The sequence below is a fragment of the Setaria italica genome, chromosome II, assembly GCF_000263155.2.
Source record: "Setaria italica strain Yugu1 chromosome II, Setaria_italica_v2.0, whole genome shotgun sequence".
Taxonomy (NCBI): domain Eukaryota; kingdom Viridiplantae; phylum Streptophyta; class Magnoliopsida; order Poales; family Poaceae; genus Setaria; species Setaria italica.
Genome location: NC_028451.1, coordinates 23,178,634 through 23,192,337, shown reverse-complemented (window position 1 = coordinate 23,192,337; position 13,704 = coordinate 23,178,634). Strand labels below are relative to the sequence as shown.

The window sequence follows — 13,704 nt, the reverse complement described above, 5'->3', positions numbered from 1 at the left end:
TGATTATGTTCCCATCTAGCTGTTTTATCCAAATGTGGAAATGTGAGTGATACTGAAAGCCGTTGCAAATGCTAAAGATGGATCTTCTTTAGTGATTATGTAGTAGGATGGGTGCTATTTGCCTATTCATCTTCAATTGAAAATTGAAATGTTGGGTCGTTGCAGTCTTTGAATGCCATTTCATTGTTGCCATCTTTGGGTCAGCTTATGGGCGTGGCGTGGCACCTAACAGAAATTCCCCTAAAAAGCATATAATTTACTAGAATTTTCGTGATTTGTTACAGGGTCCATGATCTATTTAGTTCGATTATACAAAAAATTAAAAGATCAGTAATATGATCGTCTTGAACTCATCCGACGAAATTATTGTAATTCTTTTGTCAACTTTGACCCACTTTTTTCTTTCTAGTACATTTTTGCCAATTTTGCTGGCAACTGAGTTTACTGGTAAGTACAGGTAAAATGATTGTTAAGAAAACTCGAGGAAATTCAGGACAAAAAATTCAGAAATACAGTCAGGTACCAGTACTTCAAAGTTTAGGCCGGTTATGGGTTATGGGTAAATTCTGGCCGATTCAAGTTGCTAAATTTAAAATCTGATCCATATATCTCAGACAGTACAAAAATTCAGATTTGTTGTTTCCTGCGACATTCAATCTTGTTCTTGCTAAGCTTATGTAACTGGTTGAAACTAGTTACGGTACAAACAAAATTAGACCCGAAGAAGCTGAATGTCAAGTAGAAAAGGTTTATCAAAACCATCTTATCTCAAGAGTCAACACTGACTGATCTAGATGATGTCAACAGTCCAACAACTACAATGTCTGATCAGTCCAAGTCCAGTAAAGCGGCGCATCTTATCGCAAATTCCAGCTGTGGCAAATCACAATTGCGTAACTGGACCCTATATATACATAGCACATTACCATCTTTGCTGTTCACACCAAGAAATCTGGAGATTCAACAGATTAGGAGGTATAAAGACGAACACTGTCCTCGCCCTTGCGGCATGGCTGATGCTGCTTGCGTTCTTCATCACAACGGTGACAGCTTCACTGCGTGAGCGCGAAAATTACTTTCCTCGCTATTACAGTATTCATTTCTTGGCGTTCATGGAACCTTGACATGCTACCAAGATGCTGTTTCGTTGTTCTCATCAGTAGGGTAACTGGCAGCCTTGCAATTAGTTAGGTCATCAGTCATGTTGTTCTGCTGTTGGCATGTTGGCATCAGCCCATGGCCTTTTCCTGATCCTGGTCTTGGATCCATTTCATTTCAGCGTGCCAGTGCTGCTGGCTGGTTCAGCAGCCGACGTTGACCTGCGGCCACGCCTGCTGCGGCGACAACTGCTGTCCGCCCCAAGGACGATGGACGAAAATCTTGAATTCCTGACGCCTGTTCGATGTTCATAGATCATGAACGACATGATGACATCAAATAAACTCAACTGGGATGTCGTAGTTGTACCCCTATTGCTCATATGTGAACATGTGATGCATGGTGCAAGCTGCCAATAAAACATCTCGTGGTTCCTTGAGGTGGTACACCAGAAGGGAGAGCTTCTCTAATTGATGGTGAACATAGACCATAGTTGCAGAGAAGGTGTTTCAACAATAAATTAAATTTCATATATATGCTTCGAGCGTGTCCTTTCCTAATCTCACAATAATCTAGTAATCATATATGGCGACAGTGCCTTCCTTCCCTAGATCTAAAAGTCAACAATACATTCTATCTAAAATGGGCACTAGCATCGCGCCCCCAACAGATCAGTTTTGCCGTCAGGCCGAACCCATCAGTCTAAGGTACATGAACACCCAGAAAGCTAACACCCACAGTCCACAACAGAACCCGCAGTATCCACTACCACAAGAGGCGACTGCAGAGCTCTTACTGTCATCAACTCCAACAAGAAAGCGGCATTCGCCCATTGATGGGTCTAGGTAGGTTATCATCCCAAGCCCATCAAAATCGCAGCTCTTTGGGTCCTGTTTCTGCTGCTGATAGTAGCTGTTGAAAGCGTATGAAACATTGCCCTTCTGACCAATGCCGTAGCATGAACCTCCATAGTACAGAGTGGTGCAATCAGCCATGCTGCAAGCAAGCTTCATGTGATCAGAAACGCTATCGAGATTTCGAGCAGGGTTTGCCACACACCACCGTGATGGAAGGTAAGGAACCTCTTTAGCATTCTTCAGTACAGAATTGCCGAGCCCAAGATTCAAGGGGTACTTGGCTTGTCCATCAAAGGAGAAGATCCCCCAATGTCGCTCAAAGTTTCCTGGAAGTATGCTCTTCTGCTCTTCATCGAGGAGGCTGAAAAGATAGACATCAGCTGGAGGGACACCAGGTCGGAGTGGAGTTCCCTTGCTGCTTGTAATACGATTGATAAGCCCTTGATTGAAAGCCCTGGCTGCAGTTAAGTTTGCACTTGGTGCTCCCTCAGTTGGCCAACCTATCTCACCAATTGCGATTGGTAGGTTCCCGTAGCCGATTTTACCGAGAGCAGAAACTAATGTGTCAAAGTTCCCATCAAATGCATTATAGTATACATTGGGTCCATCTACTAGTGGGTGAGTAGATCCCTCAAAGAAGGCATAATCTTGTGGGAAATCTGAATTTTGGTAAAGACTGAGGAACGGGTAGATGTTGACAACGAATGGGGCCCCACTAGAACTCAAAAAAGCGGCCAGCTGGGTCATAATCTGAGTCAATTCTGTCCTGAATACTCCTTGGGATGGAACAGAAGCACTCTCGTATGCATCTGCATTACAGGGGACTACTTGCTTTACGTAGCTAGCAAGATTAGCTTTCACAAGTGATTGCTGAATATTTGTCATTGCTGGAATGATATATGATTGGAACTGACCCTGGTAGCTTGTCAGGAAAGGCTCATTGCCCACAGCAATATATCTGTAAAAAATGCAGTGTGTTAGCTATGAACAGAACATACCATTTAGGAGTCAATCCTGACTGCGCACAGCTCATTTATTATTGCAAGTAAAAGTAACTTTGTAAAGAGCGCACAAAAACTAATCACTCGCTAGCTGTTAGCATTAACCCAAATTAACTATACGTTTCATTGAGCAGTACATACTGCAATGCTCCCAGAACAAACCATTAACCATGATAAAATGATTTTAATCTATCACTGGTATTGACAAATACTGATTAAAATAGTCGGTTTCACTTCGTGTAAATAATGTAGAACATGATTTGAGTTAGGTGACTCAAAGATCACAATTTCAAATTTTCTTTTATGTTGTTAAAGTTATGAGATATGAATAGCGATTCAGTGATGGCTTGCTTAGAAAATAGCAGCTCAGGGACATCAATCAACAACATGAAATACAATGTTGCCGTTGACATACTCTACAGCATGAAGTAGACACTTCTATTTTTTATTAAACTCAGCAACACCATATGTTTCTAAGGGAAGTATTGACAAAAGACAATCAGAAAGAATGCTTAAATAGAAGAGAGATGTCCTAAATCAAATCCTATGATAAATTATTGGGCCATCAACAAATACCATCTAAACATATAAATTGGTAGCATAAATCCAAGGAATAAAACAAATGAAACCAGATCTCTCACTTTCGCACCAAACCAATCAGCAATAGCCTCCAATACGAGGAAAAAACATTCCACAAAAACTAAATAGGCCAAAGCATTACATCTGAAACATGGTTCATCTTCATGTCTATTTCAAATAGGAATCACCTAAAAAGCTGATCTTCATATCCACGAAATAAGAAGCATACAAAAGGTTCATCTTCGGCTCCACAACAATCAAAGGAGCTCACAACAAAAGCGAACATACTCCACTAAAAGCTAAAAAGTGATACAACCTTAAATACCTAACTCAAGTAAATCGACTACATAAATCCAAGATGGCCCAACCAACCACCAAGAATTTGGAAGCAAGAATCAAAAGGCTAGTGTACTACAATGCTGCAGCGCTACAGATCCAGAAAAAGGACTGGGGAGCTCACCGGATGTCGACGACGCCGCGGCCGACGTAGCGCGACACGTTCTGCGCGACCCAGGCGTCGGCGGCCGCCTGCGACCCTGCGATGCTCGCGAGCTCGCCGTTGGTGACGCCGACCATGACCTGGATGCCGCTGCCGGCGAGCGCGCGCAGCACGCCCGGGTCGGCGTCGAAGAGCTTCACCTTGCTGATCCGGTTCGCGCGCATCAGGTCCACCACCACGCCCGGCGGCGCGCGGTGCGAGGACAGGGTGCCCCAGTTCACCCCGATCGCGGCGTCGGCCGGCAGCCCGGCGCAGAGGGCTACCAGGAGGATGGCGGCAAGCAGCGTGGCGCCTCGGACGGCCATTGCGGGGGGTTTCCGAATCGGCGATCTTTGGCGGATTGGGAGGGGCTTCTGGGGATCAAAATGGGATCTTTGGGGTGGGATTGGGGAGTTGGTTGGACAACCGAGAAGAGGATGGAAAGAGAGTGAGCTGATGATGCTGTGAGGTGGGGAGCTAGCTAGTGTGAGCTTGAAGCTTCGCAAGGGGGAAAGGGCAATTTGGTAAAAGATTACAGGTACACCGTACACTGCGTAAATGGAGGCGAAGCTGCTTGTCGGCAGACCTCTGACCTCAGGTCAAAAGGCAACCATCAGCTGCACGACTGCACGGAAAAGAAAAGAGCCGTTGGCTGGGAGTACCGAGGACTCAGGCCAAAAGGCCTCGGTGACAAATTTTTTTCTGGGTTTACACTGTTTTCAAGTTAATTCGTGGAGAAGGGGCTACAGAGAATGTACACCCTCTAGAATTATTAAAAAAAGATAGAAGTAAAAGTAGCATGCACCACGATGTAGCCTTGAATCATGATTTAGGACATGTTTGGATTCGTTCGTTAAACTTTAGCAGCTAAACTTTGCTAAACTTGAGTCGCTAAATTTTAGTTATAGCTGTTTGGATCTATAGGCTAAACAGCATTTAATGAGGTGTAGAAAGACCTGTCTGCCCTTATTTAATACGAGGGGGGAGAGGGAGGGGGTCCAGACAAGCAATAATGAGGGACAAAGGGTGTCCAGCTCAAAGTTTAACAAGATTTAGCAATCAACAAGTTGCAACAAGTTGCTAAAGAGCTAAAGGTTAGCAACCATAGTTTAACAAAGTTTAGCAAGAGTGTTTGGCAAATTTATTGCTAAACTTTGCTAAATTTTAGCTGCTAAAGTTTAGCAAGGGGTACACCCCTTGATTATTCCCAAATTGCAACGTGATCTAGGTATGAGTTTTTACGAATCAGACTGAACCGACGAAAAACATTTATTTCGAGCTCATTAAATCAATCAGTGCCAAGACCCGTCATATTGGGCGTAAGTCGGGCCGAGCTTGGTATTGGGCCAGGTCGTTCGCTGCTTCTTTTTAGTGTTTTTCAGACTGCCTTTTCTTTGGGGTATTGAGCTGGTATTGGGCCGTGTTTTGTGTCCGTCTTGGAGTGGCCTCAGTGACTCAGCGCCAAGTAGGGATGCAAATCAGATCGGATTTGCATGGATTCGGACTCTGATAGCACTTTTTTTTATCATGTTTTTATTCAAATACGAGTTAGGATTTGGATGTTGTCCAATGCGAATTCAGCTTTGGGTATCTCAAATTCGAATTTCTATTCGAATATCCATTTAATTTGGGTGATAGCAATTAGAAAGTTAAACATTCATCTTATTGATAGCTTGAATTTCTATTCGAATATCCATTTAATTTGGGTGATAGAAATTAGCATGTTTACATTCATCTTATCGGTAATTTTGGAAGAAAAAAAATCATCCTAAGTTATCCTTAAACAAAAATTTATTCAGTAAAAATATTTTGTTAAATTTATTATAATAAATAAATAATATTAATTAATAATATTATTAAACAAATAAAGCACAAAAATATTTTACAATACTGAAATAAATTATGTGAAGTAATTTACACAAACAAATATATAAGTTTCAAAGTAAATTAAAATAATATTTTTATTTATGGTTTAGAGAGGTGTTATGCTATATTCGATCCACGTCCACGTTTATTTCGAATACGAATACAAATTCGGATAATGAATAAATGAATTCAGATGTGTCCACATAAGGTAGCACATCAGAAATGAATGCGGATTCGAATATCCCTATAACATATTTTAGCTGATACGAATTCGGATAACCGTGTACCACTTTGCACCTACGCTCAGTCTAAATTAGGATGTCGTCTTGAATATCGTTGTTTCTTTTATCCTTTTATATATTTTGTGTTGGTGGACCAAAGGTTCCTTTTGTTTGCTTCATTTGTCAGTTTCGGCCCATGTTCATTTTATAAGAATCTTGTTTTTGTTTTTGGCGTTCCCGAAAACGATCCATTACACAGGTGGCAAAGGATTTAGCATAAATTAAACATCATGTCATTTTGTTGCGTTTATAGATATGATTTTTTAAAAAAAATGACAATCAAAGGATGCATAGAAGATTAAGTTCTTCGTAACTAGGGAGAATAGTTGGTAGTTTGAATTGAGCACTAGTTAATTTGTCACCTAAACTCTAAAGATAGTCTTTAGAGCTTGTTTTCTACTGTACTCCCTCCACATAAATTATAGGTTATTTTAACTTTTTTAGGTTCATAGCTTTTGCTATACAATTAGATATAGCGTATATCTATCATAGATAATCTATGTGCATAGCAAAATATATGAATTTAGAAAATCTAAAACGAACTATAATTTGGGATGGAGGGAGTAGATGATTTGATAGCTTGGTATGCACGATGACTTACGTAACTATGGAGAATATATAGTTGGAATTCTAATTCTTGAGGAGATGTACAGCAGCCGTCTAATAAATTGTGGAAGGGGTGCACGCTGGTTGAATGTATCGATCAATCAATAAAAACCACTGTTTCTATCTTTTTTTTTTCTGTTTTCGTCTTTGCTCTAGTTTTTTCAGCCCATTGATATTTATCATCTATTGTCTTTGTAAGGCACTTTGTTGGGCCACGGCGGATCCCTCCTGAATGCGACCTTCCTCGGTGCTTCAATTTCTTTAATATAGTATGTCTTGTGTATATTGCTCATCGTTTAGGGTACACATGGCGTGTTCGGTGTAATTAAGACACATCATGTCAACATTCATGCAACAATATGCAACCATTAAAATCGCACCACATAAAGCATTCGAAGACTCCAGCAGGACCCCAACTGTTGGCAAATAGAAACCACGTTGACGTGAAAAATAATCGGTATTCGTTGTATCGCTTCCGTGCACTCTAAAGGCAGGGTAACTGTAGCTACAGTACATCATCAATCAGATTCTTGCTCGTGAAGAATATGCGTGTGGCCTGCAATCTGCACCCCTAGGCACAAAACCTATAGCGTCAACAACATTGATCGTCTTTGGTTTGCATTGTCAAAACGCCGTCCAACAACCTTGCTACACAAGAAAGCAACTTTTGGAACCCACTGAAGCTCCACGCAATGACGCAAAGCTCTCCCCGTATGGTTTTTGGTTAATGATTTCTGCATTTTATTATCAGAGACAACATCGATCTCGGCACGTACGGTGGCTCTTTGTTCTAATTTCTTATAGTTGTGCCATATTCTAGAGCATGTCGTCGTCCAAACTATATACTCCCTCCGTTCCAAATTGTAGGTCGTTTTGATTTTTTAGTGTATAGTTTAGATTTTTACTATGCATATAGTATGTTTTGATGCATAATAATATCTATGAATCTAGAAAAGCCAAAACAACCTAAAATTTGAAACGAAGGGAGTATATTCTACAATTTGGAACGAAGGGAGTATGTTCTAGGGCAATTTGTCTTTCGTTTAAATTCTGAAGTTAGCACTTGATTCATTTTGTCCAAACTCTAACTCGGTCCAAAGTTCATTTCTACCCTATATTGGTCGAGTGTTAATAAACTTACTACTCCCTCCGTTCCAAATTGAAGATTGTTTTGACTTTTCTAAATTTATAGATATTATTATGCACCTAGATATACACTATATCTAGATGCATAATAATTAAAATAACCTACAATTCGGAATGGAGTACCTATTTGTCACTCTGGCACAGTATATACCGATTCTGCAAAGCACACGCGAAAGGTTGAAACTAATGTCATGTATTTTTTTCATTAAGATATGTTCTTAAGTTTAAATTTTGGTGCGCGTAAGATGGTAATTATTTTGAACCCATAAAGAAACCTGTATATTCCTTCGAGCGTCGTAGCATCCACAATTTGCTACAAGCAATTCGACTACTTGAGGAAGAAAAAAAAAGATCTGTCTTAGTATCATGACTCTTTGGGTGTGCGAAAGTACATTTGTATCATTGCACTTGTGGGTGATGTACGGACTAGTTTGGGACTAGTTTGGGGCCTTGTTTAGTTGCCCAACTTTGGACAATCAAAAATACTGTAGTGCAACTGTAGTATTTCGTTTGTATTTGTGAATTATTATCCAAATATTGACTAATTAGGCTCAAAAGATTCATCTCGCAAAGTACAACAAAACTGTGCAATTAGTTTTTGATTTCCTCTATATTCAGTACTCCATGCATGTACCGCAAGTTTGATGTGATGGGGAATCTTCTTTTTGCATAGTGCCAAAGTTGGGATTTTGAAGGAACTAAACATGGCCTGGTTTGTCCTGTAGGGGAGCTAGAAGGTGTACAAATTAAACTAGCAACATCCTCTAGTAGAGATTCGCCCTTCCATCTAGCTATAAAAGTCTCGATCGTTTTTGGACTCGGGACTAAAGGAGTTTTGCCAGGCTCAAACGGTCACCTCCGACAGGAGCTCTTTAGTCCCGGTTAGTAATAGCAACCGGGACTAAAGAGCGCCCTTTAGTCCTGGTTGTAATGGCTAGGAACGACGATGGAATTTGGTGAGGCATTTAGTCCTGGTTGTAATGGCTAGGAACGATGAGGGAATTTGGTGAGGCATTTAGTCCCGGTTGGTAGGCCGAATCGGGACTGGGAATAAATGGTGATCTTTAGTCCCGGTTGTTGTTACCAACCGGGACTAAACCCCTATAAAAATCAACTTCCTCCTCCCCGAGCCTAAGCCCGAGCCCAAGCCACTCAGACCAAGAGCTCGGGCTCCTTCTCCATAGCGACCAAGCAAGCTTAGGGAGGTGCTGTCCAATTTTTATCCTCAATTTTGTGGGGATTTCACTCATCCAAAGTGTTGTAAAGGTTAGTTACTTCATCCTCCCTTTATTTATTGTTATTATGTTTTATTTTATGCTTTATAGATAGAGAAAATTGAGTTTTTTTAAATAAGGAAGAATGGAGAGATTTTTTATGTATACATGCTTTTGAGCTACACTTTGCTTCGTTCCGAATGATTAGTTCGGGTTATATATTCGAGAGATACGAGCCTTACCAACCGGAACTACAGATTAGTTTTCCACTAATGATCTAGAACAATGTAGCTAGTCCTCCACACACACGAGGTTCAATTGTTTTGTTAGGCGAGGTAGCTAGCTCGTGCCGAACATACATGTTGTTGTTGGCCCTCGATCACATCGATCGGCTGCTCTCTCGACGTTCCCGTGGCTCATGGTCTGATGGAGAAGATAAACCACCAAAACGCATGATGGGTCTCCTCATCTTCCGGACCCGTCCACTATGGGCGCTCCACATCTGCAGGCCTGCATGGTAGCCACCGAGCTAGGCCGGCTGGACGAGACGGGGCAAGAAGCAATATCATGGACCCATATGGACCATGTGTGGTCATGTGGGCAACCGTACGTCTGATTTTGACAATGGCTTCACACGACAAAAATGCTTGCAGCACCTCGAGGAATCAAATTATGGGCCGTGATGGACAATGTGGCAGTTTTAGTTTGTATGTTAAAATTTTTGCAGGAACAGTAAGTTTGTTGCTACAATATCTGAAAGAGGTTTCTGAGTTAGTTTGTATGTTAGATTGTTGCAGGAATAGTAAGTTTATTTGTTGCTACAATCTCTGGAATAGGTTTCTACAACTAAACAAATTTGCAGGCCCGACCGAGGGTGACAACAATTTATACAGGAATAGTGAAACTCTAGGCCTTGGATAGTAATTGTGTAATTGACGTCAAAGCAAACAGCATAGTGCAGTAAAATCTTTTTTCTACTAGGTCAACATCATATGAAATTGGGAAAACGTAGGAATAATAATGTGACGGCTAGAGGAACAAAATATCAAACAAGCGCGCTACCTAGGGGACACTGATCTTTTCTGTCGCTGATTCGTCTGCGCTAAGTGACATTAAAGTGAACTTTTTTTAAAATCTAATCAATAGCTATCAACTGGATAACTATACTAATTAATCTATTAGATGACACGTAAACATCATCGTTGAGCGCCATCTTGGACAGTAACCTTATTTTTGGATCTTCATGTTTGGAAACTTTTGCTTTTGTCCAACAAGATCAAAACTATTCAGTAAAAAACCGTACCGATCGGTTACAGATGATATCACTTAGGCTTACTACTTCATAATTAACTATCTTGAGGTTTTTTTTTGTATCTTACCGCATCCCGTATCTCTTGCTGATATTGTTTAAGCAGACTGAGCAAGTCATGCGAAACTTCCACTGACTCGTTTGCTTAGAACTTAGCAGTGATGTTACAATAACATATTTAACATCTTCGGGGGGGGGGGGGGGGGGGGGGGTTCCGTCCCTCCAATAATTGTTCTTAGAAAAGGTTAGCCAATGATGAAGAGTACTTTGATAGTGAAGTAGTGCTTAAATTTTTAATGAGACATATGGTCTAGGTACCGGCATACACATCTTTGTTCTTTCTAGTTGACTCCGAACTTCGGCTAAATTCTGAATATTATAACATTGTCTGAGCTATCAATGACACCAATTGTTAAAATCTCCCGTTCTAACTGTAACTATATGTTGTATCATGGTGTTCGTCATTTCCCCCCAATCACACGTCATATTTTCATTTGAACGAGATCCCAGTCAATGCAAGCTTTCAAAAATTGAGAAATAATAATATAAATAACCCATAGCAGCAGGATTATATATTACCAATATTGTTGGTATGGAAAAATGAGGAGCATGCCCAAACTGTTTTCGGCCATATATCTTCGGCTTTTGACAGGAAACCTTTTTGTTTTGGTCAAACATACAACTTTGATATGGAAATGTCACGTATCAGAAATGGTCAAGATCGCGCCGAAAGGGAAGCTCCAAATGCCTCAGCTTCAAACGCCATGATTTCAAATTTTCGGTTGTTTTCATGCCCATCTCTTTCAGTACTACTAGTACCTGTGAACGGGACGACAGAGCATCCAAATCCATCACCAACAGCAGACAGCACACAACAGCTAAAAGATACTCCAACGTAACAGAAAAAGAATTGCATACCACTCGCCAGCAATCGGTTTAAATCATTTCGTAAGTCTCATTTCTCGTACGAGTTTCCTAGTTATTTCCTGGATATCAAATAGTTAGTATAATGATGATGCTAATTGCTAACTCCTAAAAATTCCGTGATGAGATAACAGCTATGTCCCACTTACAATAAGCTTAACCCAGCTAATTGATAAATTATGGTGCAACGGTAGCCCCAAAAAATCTTTGTGCAATCAGCTTAGCGAGAGACCTTTCCCAAAAAGAAAAAAGCTTAGAGAGAGAAGAAAAATTGGGAAAGCGAGAGAGAGCGAGCGAGAGAGAGAGAAGCAATAAAATATGGAAGGAGAGAGCGACTTGACCTGTGTTGTGTTGTGTTCAAATCAGCTATAATCAAATGTGTGGAAACTTCTGCCACACCACCGCCGACCAGACCCTACCAGCCACTCGCTGGTGTTGAGCTTCCACGAGTGCCTAGCCAGCTTCGGCATGAGCTGGGCATTTGGCACAGTGCGACTCGTGGATTATTCACACATTTCATTAGCCCTGCACTGTTTGCTGATTGATTGGCTCCTTGTTTTGTTCCATTTTGCTTAGCCTTGTTTCTCTCTCTGGAGCCTTCTTTGCTGCTTCCTCTCCCTCACTGCCTCCATGCCTGGCTATAAATAGGGTGACAATATCTCCTCTCTCTCATAACTCACAAGAACTTGCAGCAGCTCGGGTCGTCTTGCATCACCAATCGCACGAGATCCTCTTTAACTCCAAGTACAGTCCAGTACTGTTGTACGGCCAGGACAGGAGAAAGATGGGCAAGGTTGGTTCCTGATCCTTGTCGTTTTCATTGCTTGATTTTTGTGTCTGATGGATGAATGTCTTTGTTCTGATTTTGTTTGGGGTTGTTCTTTGTCGCTGCAGCAAAAGATTGTGCTCAAGTTGCCCCTGGATGACGAGAGGAAGAAAAGGAAGGCCTTCAAGGCTGCCGTTGGCATGAATGGTAATATCAAGATCAACCAATCACAGCAATTAGATTAGCAGCTCTGTTTTAATTAGGCTCAAGGTATATTAAACATGATCAACTCTGTTATTATTAATTCTGATTCCTGACAAGCAAGTTATCACTGAATCCCGCAGGTGTGACATCCGCCACGATGGAGGGCGACAAGATCATCGTGGTCGGCGACGGCGTGGACCCGATCACGCTAACGACGATGCTCCGGCGCAGCCTCGGCTACGCGGAGCTGCTCAGCGTCAGCTCCGGCGATGACAAGAAGAAGGGGGACGGATACGGCTACGGCTACGGGGGTGTCATGATGTACGGTGGCGGCAAGGAGGGAAAGGAAGGAAAGGAGGGCAAGGAGAGCGGCGGCAAGGGCGGCGGCGGTGGCTACGGGCAGTACCAGGCGATGGCGCCCGTCTCGTACCCTGCCTACCAGCAGTACAACGCGATGCCGTCCTACCCCGTCTACTCCTACCCTGCTTACCCGCAGCAAGAACAGGATCCTGGATGCACCATAATGTAAATCTAGGAGCCTGAAAGACACTATTGTTCGTGCAAGTTAATCTGGAGATCGGGTTGAAGGTGGCAAGAACGTGGAGGTTAATTTGTTGGATTCAGGCCAAGATGAGGCTTGATGAAGGCTTCAACTCTGCGAAGCAGGATGTGGATGCTAGCAGCGAGCAGCTGAGCATCATCAGTGTGAGTATGTACAGGGTTTGTCAGGTGGGTGCAGAGGGCAGAGTTGGGGTGGAGTTCATGGAAGGGGAACGCAGGGCTGTTACACAAGTGCTTATAGTAGGCGATGGTGATTTCATTTCTAGTGCAGGCTGAGTAGCAGCAGCGTTTTCTTTTCGGTTCTTTGTTTTCTGGGGGAGGAAGATGTAGTGTTTGTCGAAGGAAAGGATCGGAGGCAATAAAAGAAAATTTGTACAATGACGATATCCCGTGCCTCAAAATAATTGAGGGCTGTTTGGTTACATCTGCTTATTTTTAGCACCTGTATACTAATTAGGATACTAATTAGGAGTATTATAAAATCCATTACACAGATGGAAGCTAAACGACGAGACGAATCTATTAAGTTATGATTTGACAATGTGCTGCTACTTGCTAATGATGAATTAATTAGGCTTAATAGATTCGTCTCGCTGTTTAGCCTCCATTTGTGCAATTAGTTTTATAATTAACTCATATTTAGTCCTTCTAATTAATCTCCGAATATTCGATGTAATACCGACTAAACTTTAGTTCGAAGAACCAGAGTAGCAAACCGCAGCAGTACAGTAGTTATATTCATCTGACACTGATGAATTCCTTTGTAATTTTCCTAATAACATAGCGTCCTCTGCAAGAACAGACATCGATCAAA

General features: G+C 41.7%; 2 protein-coding genes across 2 annotated transcripts; one reads left to right on the top strand and one right to left on the bottom strand.

Moving 5' to 3' along the window:
* Nucleotides 1-1,603: 1,603 nt before the first annotated feature.
* LOC101761286 (glucan endo-1,3-beta-glucosidase 5) lies at nt 1,604-4,537 on the bottom strand. The gene is made up of 2 exons (XM_004956381.3): nt 3,996-4,537; nt 1,604-2,913 (listed from the first exon to the last, which is right to left on the bottom strand). The coding sequence occupies exons 1-2, from the start codon at nt 4,337-4,339 to the stop codon at nt 1,782-1,784; spliced, it is 1,476 nt and encodes a 491-aa protein (XP_004956438.1). The 5' UTR covers nt 4,340-4,537; the 3' UTR covers nt 1,604-1,781.
* Nucleotides 4,538-11,987: 7,450 nt separating this feature from the next.
* LOC101760623 (heavy metal-associated isoprenylated plant protein 46) lies at nt 11,988-13,274 on the top strand. The gene is made up of 3 exons (XM_004956380.4): nt 11,988-12,152; nt 12,254-12,332; nt 12,470-13,274. The coding sequence occupies exons 1-3, from the start codon at nt 12,144-12,146 to the stop codon at nt 12,856-12,858; spliced, it is 477 nt and encodes a 158-aa protein (XP_004956437.1). The 5' UTR covers nt 11,988-12,143; the 3' UTR covers nt 12,859-13,274.
* Nucleotides 13,275-13,704: the final 430 nt, after the last annotated feature.

What these genes read in the sequence shown, in the direction of transcription:
- LOC101761286 (XM_004956381.3), bottom strand. Translation starts at nt 4,339, where the DNA reads ATGGCCGTCCGAGGCGCCACGCTGCTTGCCGCCATCCTCCTGGTAGCC. An exon ending in CGCGGCGTCGTCGACATCCG is followed by an intron (nt 2,914 to 3,995) that starts GTGAGCTCCCCA and finishes CATTTTTTACAG; the next exon opens with ATATATTGCTGTGGGCAATG.
- LOC101760623 (XM_004956380.4), top strand. An exon ending in GGCTGCCGTTGGCATGAATG is followed by an intron (nt 12,333 to 12,469) that starts GTAATATCAAGA and finishes TGAATCCCGCAG; the next exon opens with GTGTGACATCCGCCACGATG.